The 15,842-nt window shown below is 43.6% G+C and overlaps 1 protein-coding gene across 2 annotated transcripts in view; it reads left to right on the top strand.

Moving 5' to 3' along the window:
• sulf1 (sulfatase 1) overlaps positions 1–15,842 on the top strand; it is a 135,415-nt gene that overhangs the window by 97,756 nt on the left and 21,817 nt on the right. For both annotated transcript variants that reach the window (XM_048529178.2, XM_048529179.2), the window contains exons 11-16: positions 540–750; positions 9,280–9,523; positions 10,040–10,136; positions 12,327–12,421; positions 12,732–12,806; positions 14,159–14,331. In XM_048529178.2, coding sequence (XP_048385135.2) covers positions 540–750; positions 9,280–9,523; positions 10,040–10,136; positions 12,327–12,421; positions 12,732–12,806; positions 14,159–14,331 — 895 coding nt within the window. The remainder of the gene's footprint in view (positions 1–539; positions 751–9,279; positions 9,524–10,039; positions 10,137–12,326; positions 12,422–12,731; positions 12,807–14,158; positions 14,332–15,842) is intronic.

Below are 15,842 nucleotides of genomic sequence, written 5' to 3'. Positions count from 1 at the left end.
CCATAGAAAGCACTGTATCGGATGCATCACAGCTTGGCACGGCAACTGCTCTGCCCAAGACCATAAGAAACTACAGACAGTTGTGAACACAGCCCTGACCAGCATGCAAGCCAATCTTCCATCCATTTGCTCCATCTACATTTTTCATTGCTGCAAAAAGGCAGCCAACATAATCAAAGACCCATCCCAGCCCAGTTATAATCTCTTCCAACCTCTTTCATCGGGCAGAAGATGCAAAAGATTAAACGCACATACCAACAGATTCAAGAATACCTTCTTCCCCACGGTTATTAGACTTATGAAATTTTAAATCTAAAGTTCACCTTGCTCTTTGTGCACCTTCTCTACAGCTGTAGCATTGTATTCCTTGCTGTGTTCTATTACTCGAATGCACTTTGTGTGGTATGATCTGCTTGTACTGCATGCAAAACAAACTTTTCACTGTGCCTATGTACATGTGACAATCCAATGGAAAAGATTGATTCAGTGCAGAGTTGTTTGATAAATGGGATTTTAAACCTCTTGCCATCTTTTACCAGAAGTGGCAGTGTGTCGAAGATGCTACAGGAAAACTTCGACTCCACAAGTGCAAAGGGACAACAAAAATGCCAGCTGGCAGCAAGAAAAGTAAAAACCTGCGCACTCAGACCTACAGCAGTAAGGATTGTGAGTGCTCAGAGAGTAGCTACAGGATGAGTCCATCTGAGAGAAGAAACCAGAGACAGTTCCTCAGGATCCACACGACTCACAGTGAGTAGAGAAAATCCCATGACCTCATATGAACTGTTTAATACCTCTTTGGAACTGGTCCTTTGGTGCCATCTGGCGAATCAATGGTGTGAGTACAACTTAAATTACAGGTCCAATTGCATGAGACAGAATATCAGAGAAAGATGAAGGAAAACAAGATAATTCGGTTTTCACACATATAATACTGAATTCAACAAACACAAAATACAGCTTTAATATTAGCTCTGAAATAATATTAACATGCCTCCAAACTGTTTTCTGGTCTAAAAGGTGAACCTTGCTTTCGTCCTTCCTTGTCAAAGCGAGTGACAGTAACTGACTAGATAATAGCTTTTCCTGTCCCTTCCTTTATTTGCGTTTTGGTCAAGGGAACACAAATTTTAAAGAATTAACATTGCAATATTTGCAGCATTATGTTTCCCTTGGCAGGACCCTCAAGAGGTCGATTAAATCTAACTGTACATGTGCAGTCCTCAGCACCACCTCTCTCATCTCCTCTACTGCTGCTAAATTAGGATCACTGAATCCAAAACATTGCGTCTGCTTTCTCTGCTGCCAAACATGCTGAATGCTTCCAACAATGTCAGCTTTTGCAGCTAAATTATCTCTCTGCTAATCTGATATCCAGTGGAGGGTGCACAGAAATTTTCTCCAATTATATATTTGCGATACTGAAATCAATTGGGCCAGAGTATTCAAGGGATGATGTTTGGGAATACGGCTAATTCGAATCCTTTTCCTGCCTTATGGCCCATGTTAACACGTTGTAATATCCTTACTGTTGACACAGCTGAGGCTGGCTAACTTGGATTAGAAACCAGGGTGCTGCTCGACCATACAACCTCGTATCAAACAAAACAATGATTTTCCTCATGTGCTTGGGTCAATGTATTTAAATTAGGAAATCCTAGGAATGTCGCATTCCTCATTGTAATGTTTCATTACAGTAAAAAGAATGATGTGGAGGTCCCAGTGTCAGACTGGGGTGGACAAAGTCAGAAGTCACATGGCACCAGGTTATAGTCCAGCAGGTTTATTTGAAATCACTAGCTTTCGGGGAATAGCCTGTTCATCAGGTGAAGTGAGAGAGAAGCACACAGAGCACAGAATTTATGGGCAGAGAGAGGTCGAGGGCACAGAAATCATACAAAAGGTGTGAGAGGAGTGCTGAATAATAAGTCCCTACAGGTGATCCGTAGCGTTTGATGGTGTGAGTAAAGTGTCCACAGCTGAATAAAAAGCAAAGGGATGACCTCCTCAGGAGACAGACACAGAATACAACCGCCAGCGTACCCTTCATTGTCTAGTTTATCCCCCGAGTGGAGAGACTACACCACGTTCTCTGCAGCCTTCAACATGTCATCAATGAGGACCTGCATCTCTTGACCAAGATGATGACCAAGATCATCCCTACATCCAATTAAGTCAGGCAGAGAGATGTTTACAAAAAAATTTTTAAAAAGGTGGTGCTGAAGACAAACCAAATGACTGAAATAAACATGATAGGTATAAGAGTCACATGCCAAGTGTCCAACCAAAGTAATAAATAATTCAAAATGATACAAGCTAATTAAGGTAGAGAGATCATAACAATTTATCAAGGTGATGGTGTCAAAACGGGACAGTAAGGGAAATTTTACAGATACAGAACAGATTTTACAGATACAGCACAGTGTGGTGGGGTCACATGTAGGGCAACATGAACGTAAAATCACTGTTGAGACCATCTTCACGGGTACAGAACTTGGCTATCAGTTTCTGCTCGATGGTTCTGTGTTGTTATGTATCTCGAAGGCTGCCTTGGAGGGTGCTAACCTGAAGACTGGAGGCTGAATGTCCTTGAGCAATGAAATGTTCTGTGAATGGAAGAAAACATGTATCGGGTTGGTGATGGCCTAGTAGTATTATCACTGAACTGTTAATTCAGAGACCCAGATAATATTATGGAGATGCAGGTTCAAATCCTGCCATGGCAGATGATAGCATTTGAATTCAATAAGTATCTGGAATTAAGAATCTGTTGATGAACATTAATCCATTGTCAATTGTCATAAGGATCACTAATGCCCTTTAGGGAAGGAAGCTGCCATCCTTGATAACAAGGTGTAGAGCTGGATGAACACAGCAGGCCAAGCAACATTTTAGGACCAGGAACGCCGACATTTCGGGTATCTCGGATTCTCCAGCATCTGCAGTTCCTATTATCTCTGATACAATTTTAACCTCACTGCCTCTTCTTAGGATGCCTACCCTGAAGAAGTTACTCTCCTCCCTCCGGACAAACCTCACAGGATCTCTCTCCCACTGCAACTCTCTTGTAATCTCTTCGGCCTTGAAATACGTCAGCTTTCCTGCTCCTCTGATGCTGCTTGGCCTGCTGTGTTCATCCAGTTCTACACCTTGTTATCTCGGATTCTCCAGCATCTGCAGTTCCTACAATCTCTGATACCAACTGCCATCCTTACCTGGTCTGAACTACATGTGACTCCTGACCCACAGCAATGTGGTTGACTCTTAACTGCCCTTTGGGCAATTAGGGATGAACAATAAATGCTGCCTAGCCAGCAATGCCTTCATCATGTGAATGAATAAAGAAATTCTTGTCTGGGGATTGTTGCGCGATGTCCGTTAATCTGATCTCGCCAATATATTATGCCTCAGGGCATCCTTGCCTGCAGTGTATGAGATAAACAACATTGGCTGATTCACACGAGTATCTGCTGTGTACTCAGTGTTCCCAAGTGTGATGTTAGTATCCATTTTGTTGATCGGACATGTCTTGCAGAGGTTGCCATGGCAGGGTTGTGTGGTGTTGTGGCCAATATTGTCCTGAACGCTGGGTAGTTTGCTGTGAATGATAGTCTGTTTAAGATTTGGGGGTTGTTTGAAGACAAGAGGTGGAGGCGTAGGGATGATCTTGCTGAGATGCTGGTCATCACTTGTAGGCTGCAGAGAACATGGCGTAATCTCTCCACTTCAGGGAAGTACTAGACAATGATGGGTATGCTAACGGTCGTATCCTGTGTCTGTATCCTGAGGAGGTCAGAGCGGTTTTTCGCTGTGGCACATTGGAACGGATGAGTTGAGTATTGTATCCTGTTCTAATGAGGGCATTCTTCAAAATCCTCAGGTGCCCATTACTTTCCTCCTCATCTGAGCAGATCCTGTATACACATAGGGATTGCCTGTAGGGAATGGCTTCGTTAATATGTTTAGCGTGGAAGCTCGAGAAATACAGCTTCACGTGATTATCTATGCGGTAGAGTGAGGTACTGAGGTGTCTGTCCCTGATGGAGATGTGTGTGTACAAGAATGTGACTGATTCTGAAGAGTAGCCCATGGCAAGTCTGACGGTGGGATGAAACTTGTTGATATTGCTATATAGTTGTTTCAGTGATTCCTCACCATGAATCCAAAGGAAGAAAATGTCGTCAATGTATCTGGTGTATAGCATTGGTCAGAGGTCTTGCACAGCAAAGAAGTCTTGTGTGAACCTGTGCATGAAAATATTGGCATATTAGGAAGCAAATATGGTCCCCGTGGGTGTTCTGTGTGTCTGGATGAAGAACTGGTTATTGAAGGTGAAGATGTTGTGGTCGATGATGAAGCGGATGAGATGTAGGGTGGCATCTGGAAATTGGCAGATGGTGGTATTGAGAACTGAAGATGTTGCAGTGATGCCTTCGTCATGGTGAATGCTGGTGTAGAGCCGAAACGTCCACTGAGATGAAGAATGTTCCTGTTTCTACTGGTCCTCGGATGCTGAGTTTCTGTAAGAAATCTGTAGTATCATAACAGAAGCTGGGGATTTCTGTACTATGGGTTCCAAGATGCCCTCGACGTAACCAGAGAGGTTCTTACACAGAGTCCCATTGAATGACAATGGGATATCCAAATGTGTTTCTTCAGAAAGCAGCAGAAATCCACTATGTGATAAGTATGCATGATGAGAGTGCATAGGATACTCTGAAGGTCTGGATCAGAGGTCTTGATCAATCTGTGCAGTTGACAGGTGTGGTCTTTTGTCAGATCGCAGTACTCGTCTGTAGTGTTCCTGGTTTTTACTTGGAATGCTTCTTTGCAGTAATCTGTTCTATTCCATATGACGATGGCTCCTCCTTTGTCTGCTGGTTTGACTACAGTGTTGTGAATGGCCTTGATGGTGTTGTGCTTTTGTGATGTTCTGTACTATCTTGTGAGTGCGGTTAATGAATCTGGCATTAACGCATCTCCTGACAGTTTGACATTGCTTTCGAGCGTAGGGCAGCAGTCTTCTGGGGTTGGGGGGGTCCAATTTGACGACTCCTTTGGTCAGCGCACCACAGATCTCTCTGCTGACTGTTCCGGCTCGTTGGTTGTTTAGTTGGGCTCACTGCTGACATCTTGGGGTTTGTGGAAGAATTCCCGGAGCCTCATTCACCTGATGAATTCCTCTGTGTCTGCCGCCAGACCACTGGGGTCCATTTTGGTGGTGGGGCAGAAATTCAGGCCTTGACAGAGAACTTCATCCGTTTGAAGGCTGTGATCAGACAAGCTGATGATGGATTTTCCCTGTGGTAGTACCGCTTACAACCATGGTACCAGGGGAGGCTTGGTTACTGCCGGTAGTAATGCCAAGTTTCTCCAGTTTTTTGTTCTTGGTTGTGCATATAGGTGGTGCAGTTCCATTGCCCCATCTGCTTGGCAGTGGCTCGTAGCTAGTCTGCTGTATGCAGTATCCATTTGTCTCCAGCACCACCTTATCTCTCATTTTTTTGTAAGAATCTCTCTGCTTCATTTAATTGGATTGTAGATCACCCCTTTGCTTGCTTTTCAATTGTTGGTACTTTACTCACACTGTCTGACACTACAGATGACCAGCAGTGACTTATTATTCAGCACCCCTCTCACGCCATTTGTACGGTCTTTCGAACCCTCTGCCTTTGATCTCTCTCTGCCCATAAATTCTGTGCTCTGGGAGCTTCTCTCTCACTTCACCCGCCAAAGCGGGTACGCTCTGAAAGCTTGTGATTTCAAATAAATCTGTTGGACTATAACTTGGTGTCTTGTGAGTAAAAGGAACAGAAATGAATAACCCTTGTATTTTATAAAATTAGTTTTGAGCAGAGTGCCATTTACGTCTGTGACTCATACAATTAAAAAAGTTATTTTTGTTACCATTCTGTGAGCAATGGTATCCTGCCCATCTGTTGCTGACCAGCCACTCTCATTCCTCTGGCCGTACCCTAAATTGCCATGCTAAATTGCCCGTAGTGTTCAGGGGTATGTGGGTTAGAGGGGAATGGGGATGGGTTGGATGGGATGCTTTAAGGGGCAGTGTGGACTTGTTGGGCCGAAGGGCCTGTTTTCACACTGTAGTTAATCTAATCTAATCTAATCTAAATGCCTTCTTCACCACCCTATCCATCTGTGATGCTGCTTTCAATGAACTATGCACTTGTACTCATAGGCCAGTCTGTTCCACAACATTCCTCAGGACCTCACCAGTTACTGTATAAGTCGTACCTTGGTTTGACTTTCCGAAATGCAACACCTCACATTTATTTGTATTGAATTGCATTTGCCAATCCTCAGCCCACTTCCCTATCTGTAAAAGATCCCTCTGTAGTTTTTGATAACCTCATTCGTTATCAATGATACCTCTTAATTTTGTATCACCCACAAGCTTGCTCATCGTGCCTTGTACATTTACATGTAGGCCATTTATGTAAATAACAAATAACAAAGATCTCAGCACCGACCCTTGGGTCATACCAGTAGTCACAGGCCTCTAATCCAAGAAACAACCTTCAACCATCATCCTTTGCTTCCTACCATTGAGCCAATTTTGAATCCAATTAGCTGGTTCTCCCTGGATCCCATGCAAGATAACTTTCATGACTAGCCTGATGTGTGGGACCTTGTCAAAGGCCTTACTAAAGTCCATATCGACCACATCCACTGCCCTACCCTCATCCATCCTCTTCGTTACCTCTTCAAAAAACTGTCAAAGTTTTGTCAGACATGACCTACCATGCACAAATCCCCACTGACTATCCCTGATCAGACTTGACGATCCAAATGTTGGTTAATCCTGTCCCTCAGCATCCTCTCCAATAACTTGCCTACCACTGATGTCAGGCTCACTGGCCTGTAGTTCCCTGACTTGTCTTTGCTACATTTCTTAAACAATGGAACAACATTAGCCAACTTCTAGTCTTCTAGAATTTTACCACTGGCTATAGATGAAGCAAAATTCTCTGCAAGGGCCTCTGCAATTTCTTCCCTAGCCTCCCTCAACATCCAAGGATGGACTTGATCAAGCCCAGGGGATTTATCCACCTTAATGCCCTTTAAGGTTGTGAAAACTTCCTCTCTTGTAATGTCTATACAGTCCAAAACATCCCCACCTGGTTCCCTTATTTCATTAGCGTCCACGATTCTCTCCTCAGTAAAGACTGAGGAGAAATATTCATTAAAAGTCTGCTCCATCTCCTGTGGCTCCACACATAGACAGCCGTGATGATCTTTGAGGGAACCTATTCTCTTCCTCACAACAGGAACATACTGTCCCTGGACTCTTGATATCACATTTCTAAAAGCCCCCTATCTGCCAGTCGTTCCTTTTCCTTCATACAGACTCACCCAATCCACCTCTACTAGATCCTGCCTAATGTCCCCAAAATTGGCCCTGCTCAAGTTCAGCACCTTAACCTGTGAACCTGTTCTATCTTTATTCTCTAATTATGTTAAAACTAAGAGACTTATGGTTACTGGACGCAAAGTGCTCTCTGACTGACACTTCAGTCACTTGCCTGACCTCGATTCCTAAGAGGAGGTCCATTGTTGCACCCTCCTGAGTAGAGCCATCTACATCTTGATTTAGGAAATTTTCTTGGACACATTTAACAAATTCCACCCCATCTGAACCTTTTACACTCTGGGTGGCCCAGTTAATGCCGGGGAAATTAAAATCTCCAATCAATGCTAATCTGTTCTTCCTCCAGATATCTGCAATCTCTCTACATCTGCTGCCGTTGTACCCACTGGCTATTTGGGAATCTATAATACAATCCCAACAGAGTGACCATCCCCTTCTTGTTTCAAACTATATGGCCTCACTTGATGAACCTTCAAGAATATCCTCTCTATGCACTGTTGTTATGTCCTCCCTTATCAAAAGGGCAACCCCCCCCACCTCCCCACACCCCGCCTTCGCTCACTTGTACTTCTGTCATGCCTGTAGCTTCTGTATTGAATTACCAGTCCTGCCCTTCTCTCAGCCACATTTCTGTTCTGGCTATAATACCCCACTCCCCAGATCCAATCCATGCTCTGAACTCACCTACTTTACCAGTCAGGCCTCCTGCATTTTAATAAATGCACTTTAAACCTGAAGTCTTTTTCTTCCCTTAACTTTTTCTCCTGGCTATCCTGAATAGTAAACTTGCTCTTGATGGCTAACGTATTTTCCCCTGACTTCTTGATGGCATCTCTCTTATTCAGAGTCCCACCCCCTGTCAAACTTGTTTAAACCCTCCCAGGCAACACTAGCAAATCTCCCTACGAGGCTATTGGACACTCTGGTTCAAATGCAACCCATCCCTCTACAGGTCACCTCTACCCCAGAAGAGATCCCAATGATCCAAGAACTGAAAACCCTGTCCCCAACACCAGCTCCTCAGCCACACATTCATCTGGCCTAACTTTCTATTTCTAATTGGGAGTAATTGGGAGATCATTAACCTTGAGGTCCTGCTTTTTAACTTCTTACTTAACTCCCTGTACTCATTTCACAGGACCCCATGCCTATGTAATTCATACTGATGTGTACAATGACCTCTGGCTGTTCAGCCTCACCCTTCAAAATGTTCTGCAACCGCTCAGAGTCATCTTTGACCCTGGCACCGAGGAGACAACACACATCCTGGTGACTCTTGTGTGGCACAGAATCTCCTGTCTGTCCCCTTCACAGTTGAGTCTCCTATTAGTATCACCCTGTCTGACTGCACCTGTTCCTTCTGAGCCTCAGAGCTGGTCACAGTGCCACTGACCTGACAGCTGCTGCTGCTAGCCCCTGAAAGGTCCAATGTGTTAGACCCATTATAGAGGGAAATATCCACAGGGAAATACTGCACTACCTTCTTTCCCCCTCCACCTCTTCTGATGTCAGAGTACTATCTCTTCTGAGACATTTGGAGTCTACATAATTCTGTTGTCTTTCAATCAGTGACTGAAAGAGGAGGGAAGAAATGGGAAAGATAAAAGAAAGATGTCCAAACCTTGGATTTCCCAACCAACAGAAAACAGCAAGTGTCTATAAGTGGAGCTCTACTTTGACCTGCTTTTGGCACTTTTTAAAATCTGGTTTCTGCAGTGCTATCTTCTCTCCAGAGATTTGAGTAGGCAATGGAAGGTAACCATGCCGGTGTAAGGCAGCATTAACATACTGTGTCTACTAAAGGGTTGCCTGTTTTCAACATTCCCTGCTGAGTTGAATTATTGCCATTAGTGGCATGTGTATTAAGATATACTTTCCCTTCCAAACAGAATTTAAACCTCGCTTCATTCATACTCGGCCAATCCGCTCAGTTTCAGTTGAATTAGAAGGTGAGATTTATGACATTGACCTGGAAATTAAAGAACTCAAGTCACTGATGGCAAAAAATATGAGCGCAGCCTATTCACGAGAGAAAACCCTGGCTGAAGAGGAAGACGAGAACAAGGACATGATTACTGAGGATGGCAGAAAGGCTGATGCATCGCTGCTAGATTCAGTCAAGGTCACACACAAGTAAGTCTGGTGTATTCATTGCAGCATTACATCCTATGCATTTAGAGATCCAGCTTTTCTGTGCAGTGGTGCCTTGAAGTGGTACCAGTAGGGCGGCATAGTGGTTAGCACTGCTGCCTCACAGCGCCAGGGACCCAGGTTTGATTTCACCCTCAGGTGACAGTCTGTGGGGGTTTCCTCCCACAGTCCAAAGATGTACAGGTTAGTTGGATTTGGCCATGCTAAATTATCCACAGTGCCCCCGATGTGCAGTCTAACTGGATTAGCCATGGGAAATGCAAGGTTATAGGGATAGGGTAGGGGAGTGTAACTGGTGGGATGCTGTTCAGAGGGTCAGGGTGAACCAATGAGCTGAATGGCTAATCACAGTAGAGACTCTATGAAAGTACTCATAATAAGTGCTGATTGTGTTCTTTTGAGTATATTAAAATAAAACTTCAGTTTGACACACAAAACGGTCTTTTTCAGGTGTGTATCATTTATGTGCTGATAACTTTACTTATTTCTTTCTTGAAGGTGTTTCATTCTTGCCAATGACACAGTGCATTGTGAGAAAGAGCTGTACCAGTCAGCTAGAGCATGGAAGGACCACAAGAGTTACATAGACAAAGAGGTTAGATATTTTCAAGTCAGCAGTCCATTAATACTATCGACGTCGGGCAAGGACTCAGATTCTGCCAGGCCAATGGGCTCTTGCCCGACATTTGGAGAACCTCCTGCCACTTCCATGGAAGCTGCCAGATTGAATCAAGTGCCTTTCAGGCACTTAGATAGCCACTATCAGGCTTTTCCCACCACCCCGTCTGCAAGGTCCCCTGCAGCACAAGAAGTGTCTGCAGCACAAGAAGTGCCTCCAAGACATGCTGGTCAACCAGCATCAAGCACTTCTCATGGACCCAGTCTTAGGGAGAGGTACCAGGGTCCACCAGGGTCACCATGGGAAACTGGGCCAAATCTGTGTGATGATGGGACGGGAATCGTGTGGTGGCTGTCACAGGAGAAGAAGTGGGGAGGATGATCTAGGGCAAGTGCAAAGCACAATTCTCTACGGCCTCCCCTTTGCAAGGTACCTCAATTGGGCAAAAAGCCGGTGGTCTTCCGAGGGAACAGGAAAGCCATATGGCCTCTGTTTAATCATAGAGTCATAGAGCTGTACAGCACTGAAACAGACTCTTTGGTTCAACTCCAATGCCAACCAGATATCCTAAATTAATCTGGTGTCATTTGGCCCATATCCCTCTAAACTCTTCCCACTCATGTATCCATTCAGATGCCTTTTAACTGTGCACATTTCTGCCATTGCCTCTGGCAGTTCATTCCCAGTACACACCACCCTCTGTGGATGAAGGTGCCTCTCACCTTAAACCTATGCCCTCTAGTTTTGGACTCCACTACGCCAGGAAGAAGACCTTGGCTATTCACCCTATCCATGCCGCTCATGATTTTATAAACCTCTATAAGGTCACCCTTCTACCTCCGACATTCCAAGGAAAATAGCCCCAGCCTGTTCAGCCCCTCCCTCTAGCTCAAATACTCCAACCCCGGCAACATTGTTGTAAATCTTTTCTGAACCCTTTCAAGTTTCACAACATCTTTCCTATAACAGAAAGATCTAAATTGTACACAGTATTCCAAAAGTGGCTGAACCAATGTCCTGTATAGCTTCAATATTCCCCCTGAGAAATCACTGCTTTGCAATCATTGATTAAATTAACGAGCCCAATTGACATACTGTAAGCAGTAGCCAGGAATTCTGTGTCATTTCCCTTCTGACCTTGGAATGAATCCATGGAGGTTTTGCCACCACTGAGAGGTTAATGCTGTGAGAGTCTGAGAGGGGTCACCAGATCTCCCATAACTCCAGCCTGAGATTTCTGCCCACTGATTTCCCATTCCTGGTGGGAAGACAGGAATGGATAGGAAAATTTCCTACTTGAGGAATGTAATGTCATTAAAGATGTGCATTAGGTAGGTGGATATTGAACAGATGGTGCTGAGTGTCTGGAATGGGTTGTCAGAGGTTGTGGTGGAAGTGAGCACAATTTTGTCATTTAAAAAGCATTTACACAGGTACACGGCTGGGATAGGTATGGAGGGATTTAGGTCAAACCCAAGCAAATGGGACTAGTTTATATTGTGAAAACTGGGCAGCATGAACAAGTTGGGTTGACGGGTCTGTTTCCATGCTATAGACGTCTATGACTCTGTGAGATGCTTGTCTTAGTTCAACACTAAAGTATAGGCTGGAGCTTGCTGGACTTCGGATAAATTAATCTGGTGGCTCAGTGATTAGCACTGCTGCCTCACAGCATCAGGAACTCAGGTTTAATTCCACCCTTGGATGACAGTGTAGAGTTTGCACATTCTCTTTGTATCTGCGTGGGCTTCCTCTGGGTGCTCCGGCTTCCTCCCACAGCCCAAAGATGTGCAGGTTAGGTGGATTGGCCATTCCCATTTGCCCATAGTGATCTGGGATGTGTAGATTGGGTGGGGGATAGGGACTTGGGTCTGGGTGGGATGCTCTGAGGCTCAGTGTGAGTTTGTTAGGCCAAAGGGCCTGTTTCCACACTGTAGGGATTCTATAATTATTCCTCACGGTTGGTGTGATAGAGCAGAGATAAAAATCCAAGGAGGACAAAATTCCAGGTGTTTTTGGAAGCCATTCTTAAACAGCAAGCATAATCAAAATCAGCCAATAGAGAGGGTGTCAATCTGAAATTGATTTGCATCATCATTAGCAAAATGAAGTTATTTTGTGATTTTGAAACCAGAAGATAACCCTCTTTTTGACTCTCAATCATAGATTGAAGCTCTTCAAGACAAAATAAAGAATCTGAGAGAAGTGAGAGGCCACCTAAAAAGAAAGAAACCTGAGGAATGTGACTGCAACAGAAAGAGGTTAGTTTCTATAATGTGTGATATGAACAGCTAATCCTTCTGACCTTAAAGATAATTGCCTCTTCTTTCCTCTGTTTCTTGAGTGCAAACCAGTATAAGATGCATGAAGACGCAAGGGCTCTTTCCCTGTGTGTAACCTGAGGGTGGGGGTAGGGGGCATCTCTTGTTGTGAGGACAAGTGCAGGAATTCTAAAAATATGAACTCGGAAAAACACAAGAGCACCTCTGTCCTCACTCATTTCTCATGATAGTCGTAAATACTGGTGTCCTTATAATAAGTGCTATAATGAATAATTTCTATTTAATGTAGTTATTTTAGTAGAGATAAAGGAATGAGAAACCAAGGAAAACTGAAGAACAAGAACAATCATCTCCATCCCTTTAGGTAGGTGACAATTTGTCTCAGACTATGCATTTATAGCGATTACAGTTTAGACAAGAGATCAGAGAAAATAATTTTGGCTCAATGTTTGCTTGAAACTAGCTCCCCAGCCTTTTAAAATGAGTTAAATCATATTATGCTCTCATTTTCCTCAGGCCTGATTCTATATATTTCTTTGAACAAGGCATGACTTGGAGATAGAACCTTTTTTTTATCCACCAAGAGCAATAAACAATGTTATATCTGTATCAGGCAGATATAGGTGAAACTTCTATCCAAAATACAAAGAAAGACAAGCCTTTTCAATAAATATCTGATTCACTTTCCAAAACTTAGGCATTCTTGACAACATTTCTGTCTGAGATGCTAGGTCTTGCAAAGTGATGGAATATTTTGTGGTCAGTTGGAATATTGTTCAAGTTCATTCAAAATAGGATTCTAAAACCCCATAGAGAAAGCACATGTCCTTCAACTGAAGTTGCCCACAGGTTCCAGATGTGAAAACTAACCGACTCACCCACCACTTTCTTCTTGGCTTCCATAGTCCTTATTTAACGCAAGGTGAGAGTGTAATAATGACAACTCCCCTCACATGAAGACCAAGTCATTTTAACTCTTCAGTATTATTAACATAATTTAGGCCCAACTTGTACTCAAAAGCAGTAGTTATGATGAGGAGCCTTATGGGTGGGAGCAGCAAGTGTCCGCTGAGGAGATTCTTGGGATGGAAAAGCCCACCATTTCCTAATGGGGTCTGAAAACATCTTCCTACTGCTTCTCTTGCAAATCAAATCCTTTCATCTCTTGGGTCTGCTGCTCCTTTTTGCCCAGGTCTGTATCCAGTAATGACAACAAAGTCCGTGGTGATGGTCAGCAGAGGCCCGGCTATGATATAAATAATTTCTTTTTGGTTTCCGTGTCAACCGAAGGGGAAGGAATGCTCGTCTCCACAAGGGAATCTTGGATCTGCCCTGCTGTGGTTTCTTGCAGCCTCCCTTTGCCACCATTCTCATCCTCATAGTTACTCCCACCAGGATCAGACAAATATACACCCTGGAATACAGTCAAAGGAGCAAGAATTGGAAGGATTGGGGCCTGTGCTGTCACCATCATAGGTGCTTCCCATTTTCCCAGGCTCCTCTGTGTTGTGTTTGTACCACATATAAACTAGAGTTCACATTTAAAATCAAAACATTCTGCATATTGTTCAAGAAAATGCTGAAGCAATGTAAGTTGAATCCATTGCGTTATTGGATCAGCCTGATGTTACATACACTCCTACCACTGCTCCATCAATGTAACTCATATTGTCAAATAACTAATCAGATTCTAACTCCATCACTTAATCTTTTCAGGGAAGTGGCTCAGGAGGTAGACAGTAAACTGCAACTGTTTAAGGAGAATCGGAGAAAGAAGAAAGATCGTAAAATAAAGAAACGCTTGAGAAAGGGAGATGACTGTAGCCTACCTGGTCTGACCTGCTTCACACATAATAATGACCACTGGCAAACACCACCTTACTGGAACTGTAAGCAAAGGTTTTTTTTGCGTATGGTTGGTTGCTAAGGTTTTATGGGAGATAAATCTAGGACTGGATCCTCAATGCACTCTATCCTGAGTGGGAATTTGTGATAATTTATTGCCCACTTTCCTGTTCAGTATGGTGGACCAGGGCAGTTCATCGGGTGGAAGTACACGGGATGGGAGCAGTAGTAAACTTGCTGCCTTCCCACCTCTACCATGATTTAATCTGTAGGTGGGGAGGCCTGTGGGTGCCCTTACACTCTTGCCACCTCTTAATACCCATTTAAGTGTATCATCCCAGTACATGCTACTGGTATTAATGCAACAGCAAACAGAAGGCTTGATATGGGCAGGCTCCCATAGAAGCAAATGCTTCTCTATTGATCACCTAGTTTTGCTATTTAAATGGAGATACTTTGACAGACTATATGGAAGGGTCCCATGATATGTCTATTGGCTTACACAAATGCTGGAATCATTGCTGTGAATCACAGTGGGAGGGTGTTACGGAGTGAGCACAGGGGATTGACAGGGATTGGCTTTCAACACAATCCCCTTCCCAAAGCCAGGTCCCTCAATCAGGCACAGAGTGCTTTGGGCCGAGCAACAACACCAAGATCCCACAAACAATATCACAATCTGCCAACGTCTGTATGTTTAAACAGCATAGATAAACAATCCGCAGATAAGCATTGACTGTTTCTCTCCCTTAAATTACATTTTGATGCAGCAATAACCCAAAGCAATGACATTGCAAATTATTATTAGTCATGCTACTAGAATACTTGGAAAGTAGGAACAGGAGTAGGCCATTCAGCCCTTCAAGCCTGTTCCACCATTCAATGAGATCATGGCTGATCTGTGGCCTAACTCCATATACCTGCCTTTGGCCCATATCCCTTTGGACCTTTACTTAACAAAAATGCATCCCAGATTTAAAGCTAATGAATGATGTAGCATCCACTGCCATTTGTGAAAGAGAATTCCAAACATCTACTACCCTTTAAGAGTAAAAATGCTTCCCAACGTCTCTCCTGAAATGTCTGGCCCTGATTCTCAGTTAATGCAACCGTGGATGTGACATCCAGATCAACCATGGTCTAACTGACTGATCGATCAGGCTTCAGCAGCCTGTTGAGCCTACTTCTGTTTTCGTGTTCCTTTCTCTCTAACTACAATTTCCATCCCAAGACCACCTTGCTGAATCCACACTGTACAATATCTGTAGTTTTGATGATGTTTTTTCTGTAGTGGAACTCCCAAAAAACTACACAAATCCACAAATCTCTCTTTTGCATACTACATTCTAAAGTCCAAAATATTGTTCTCCTGAATTTGCTGGAGAAACTCAACAATTCTGGCAGCATCTGTTAACATTAACTCGGTTTCTGTCTCCACAGATACTGCTAGACTTGCTGAGTTTCTCTGGTAATTTCAGATTTTGTTTCAGCTCTCCAGCATCCACAATTCCTTGGTTTTTGTTGTTAGTTTTATCTATCTGCATGATCATTGCGG

Source organism: Stegostoma tigrinum, chromosome 5 (genome assembly GCF_030684315.1).
Source record: "Stegostoma tigrinum isolate sSteTig4 chromosome 5, sSteTig4.hap1, whole genome shotgun sequence".
Classification (NCBI taxonomy): Eukaryota; Metazoa; Chordata; class Chondrichthyes; order Orectolobiformes; family Stegostomatidae; genus Stegostoma; species Stegostoma tigrinum.
This window is presented reverse-complemented; position numbering and strand designations above follow the sequence as displayed.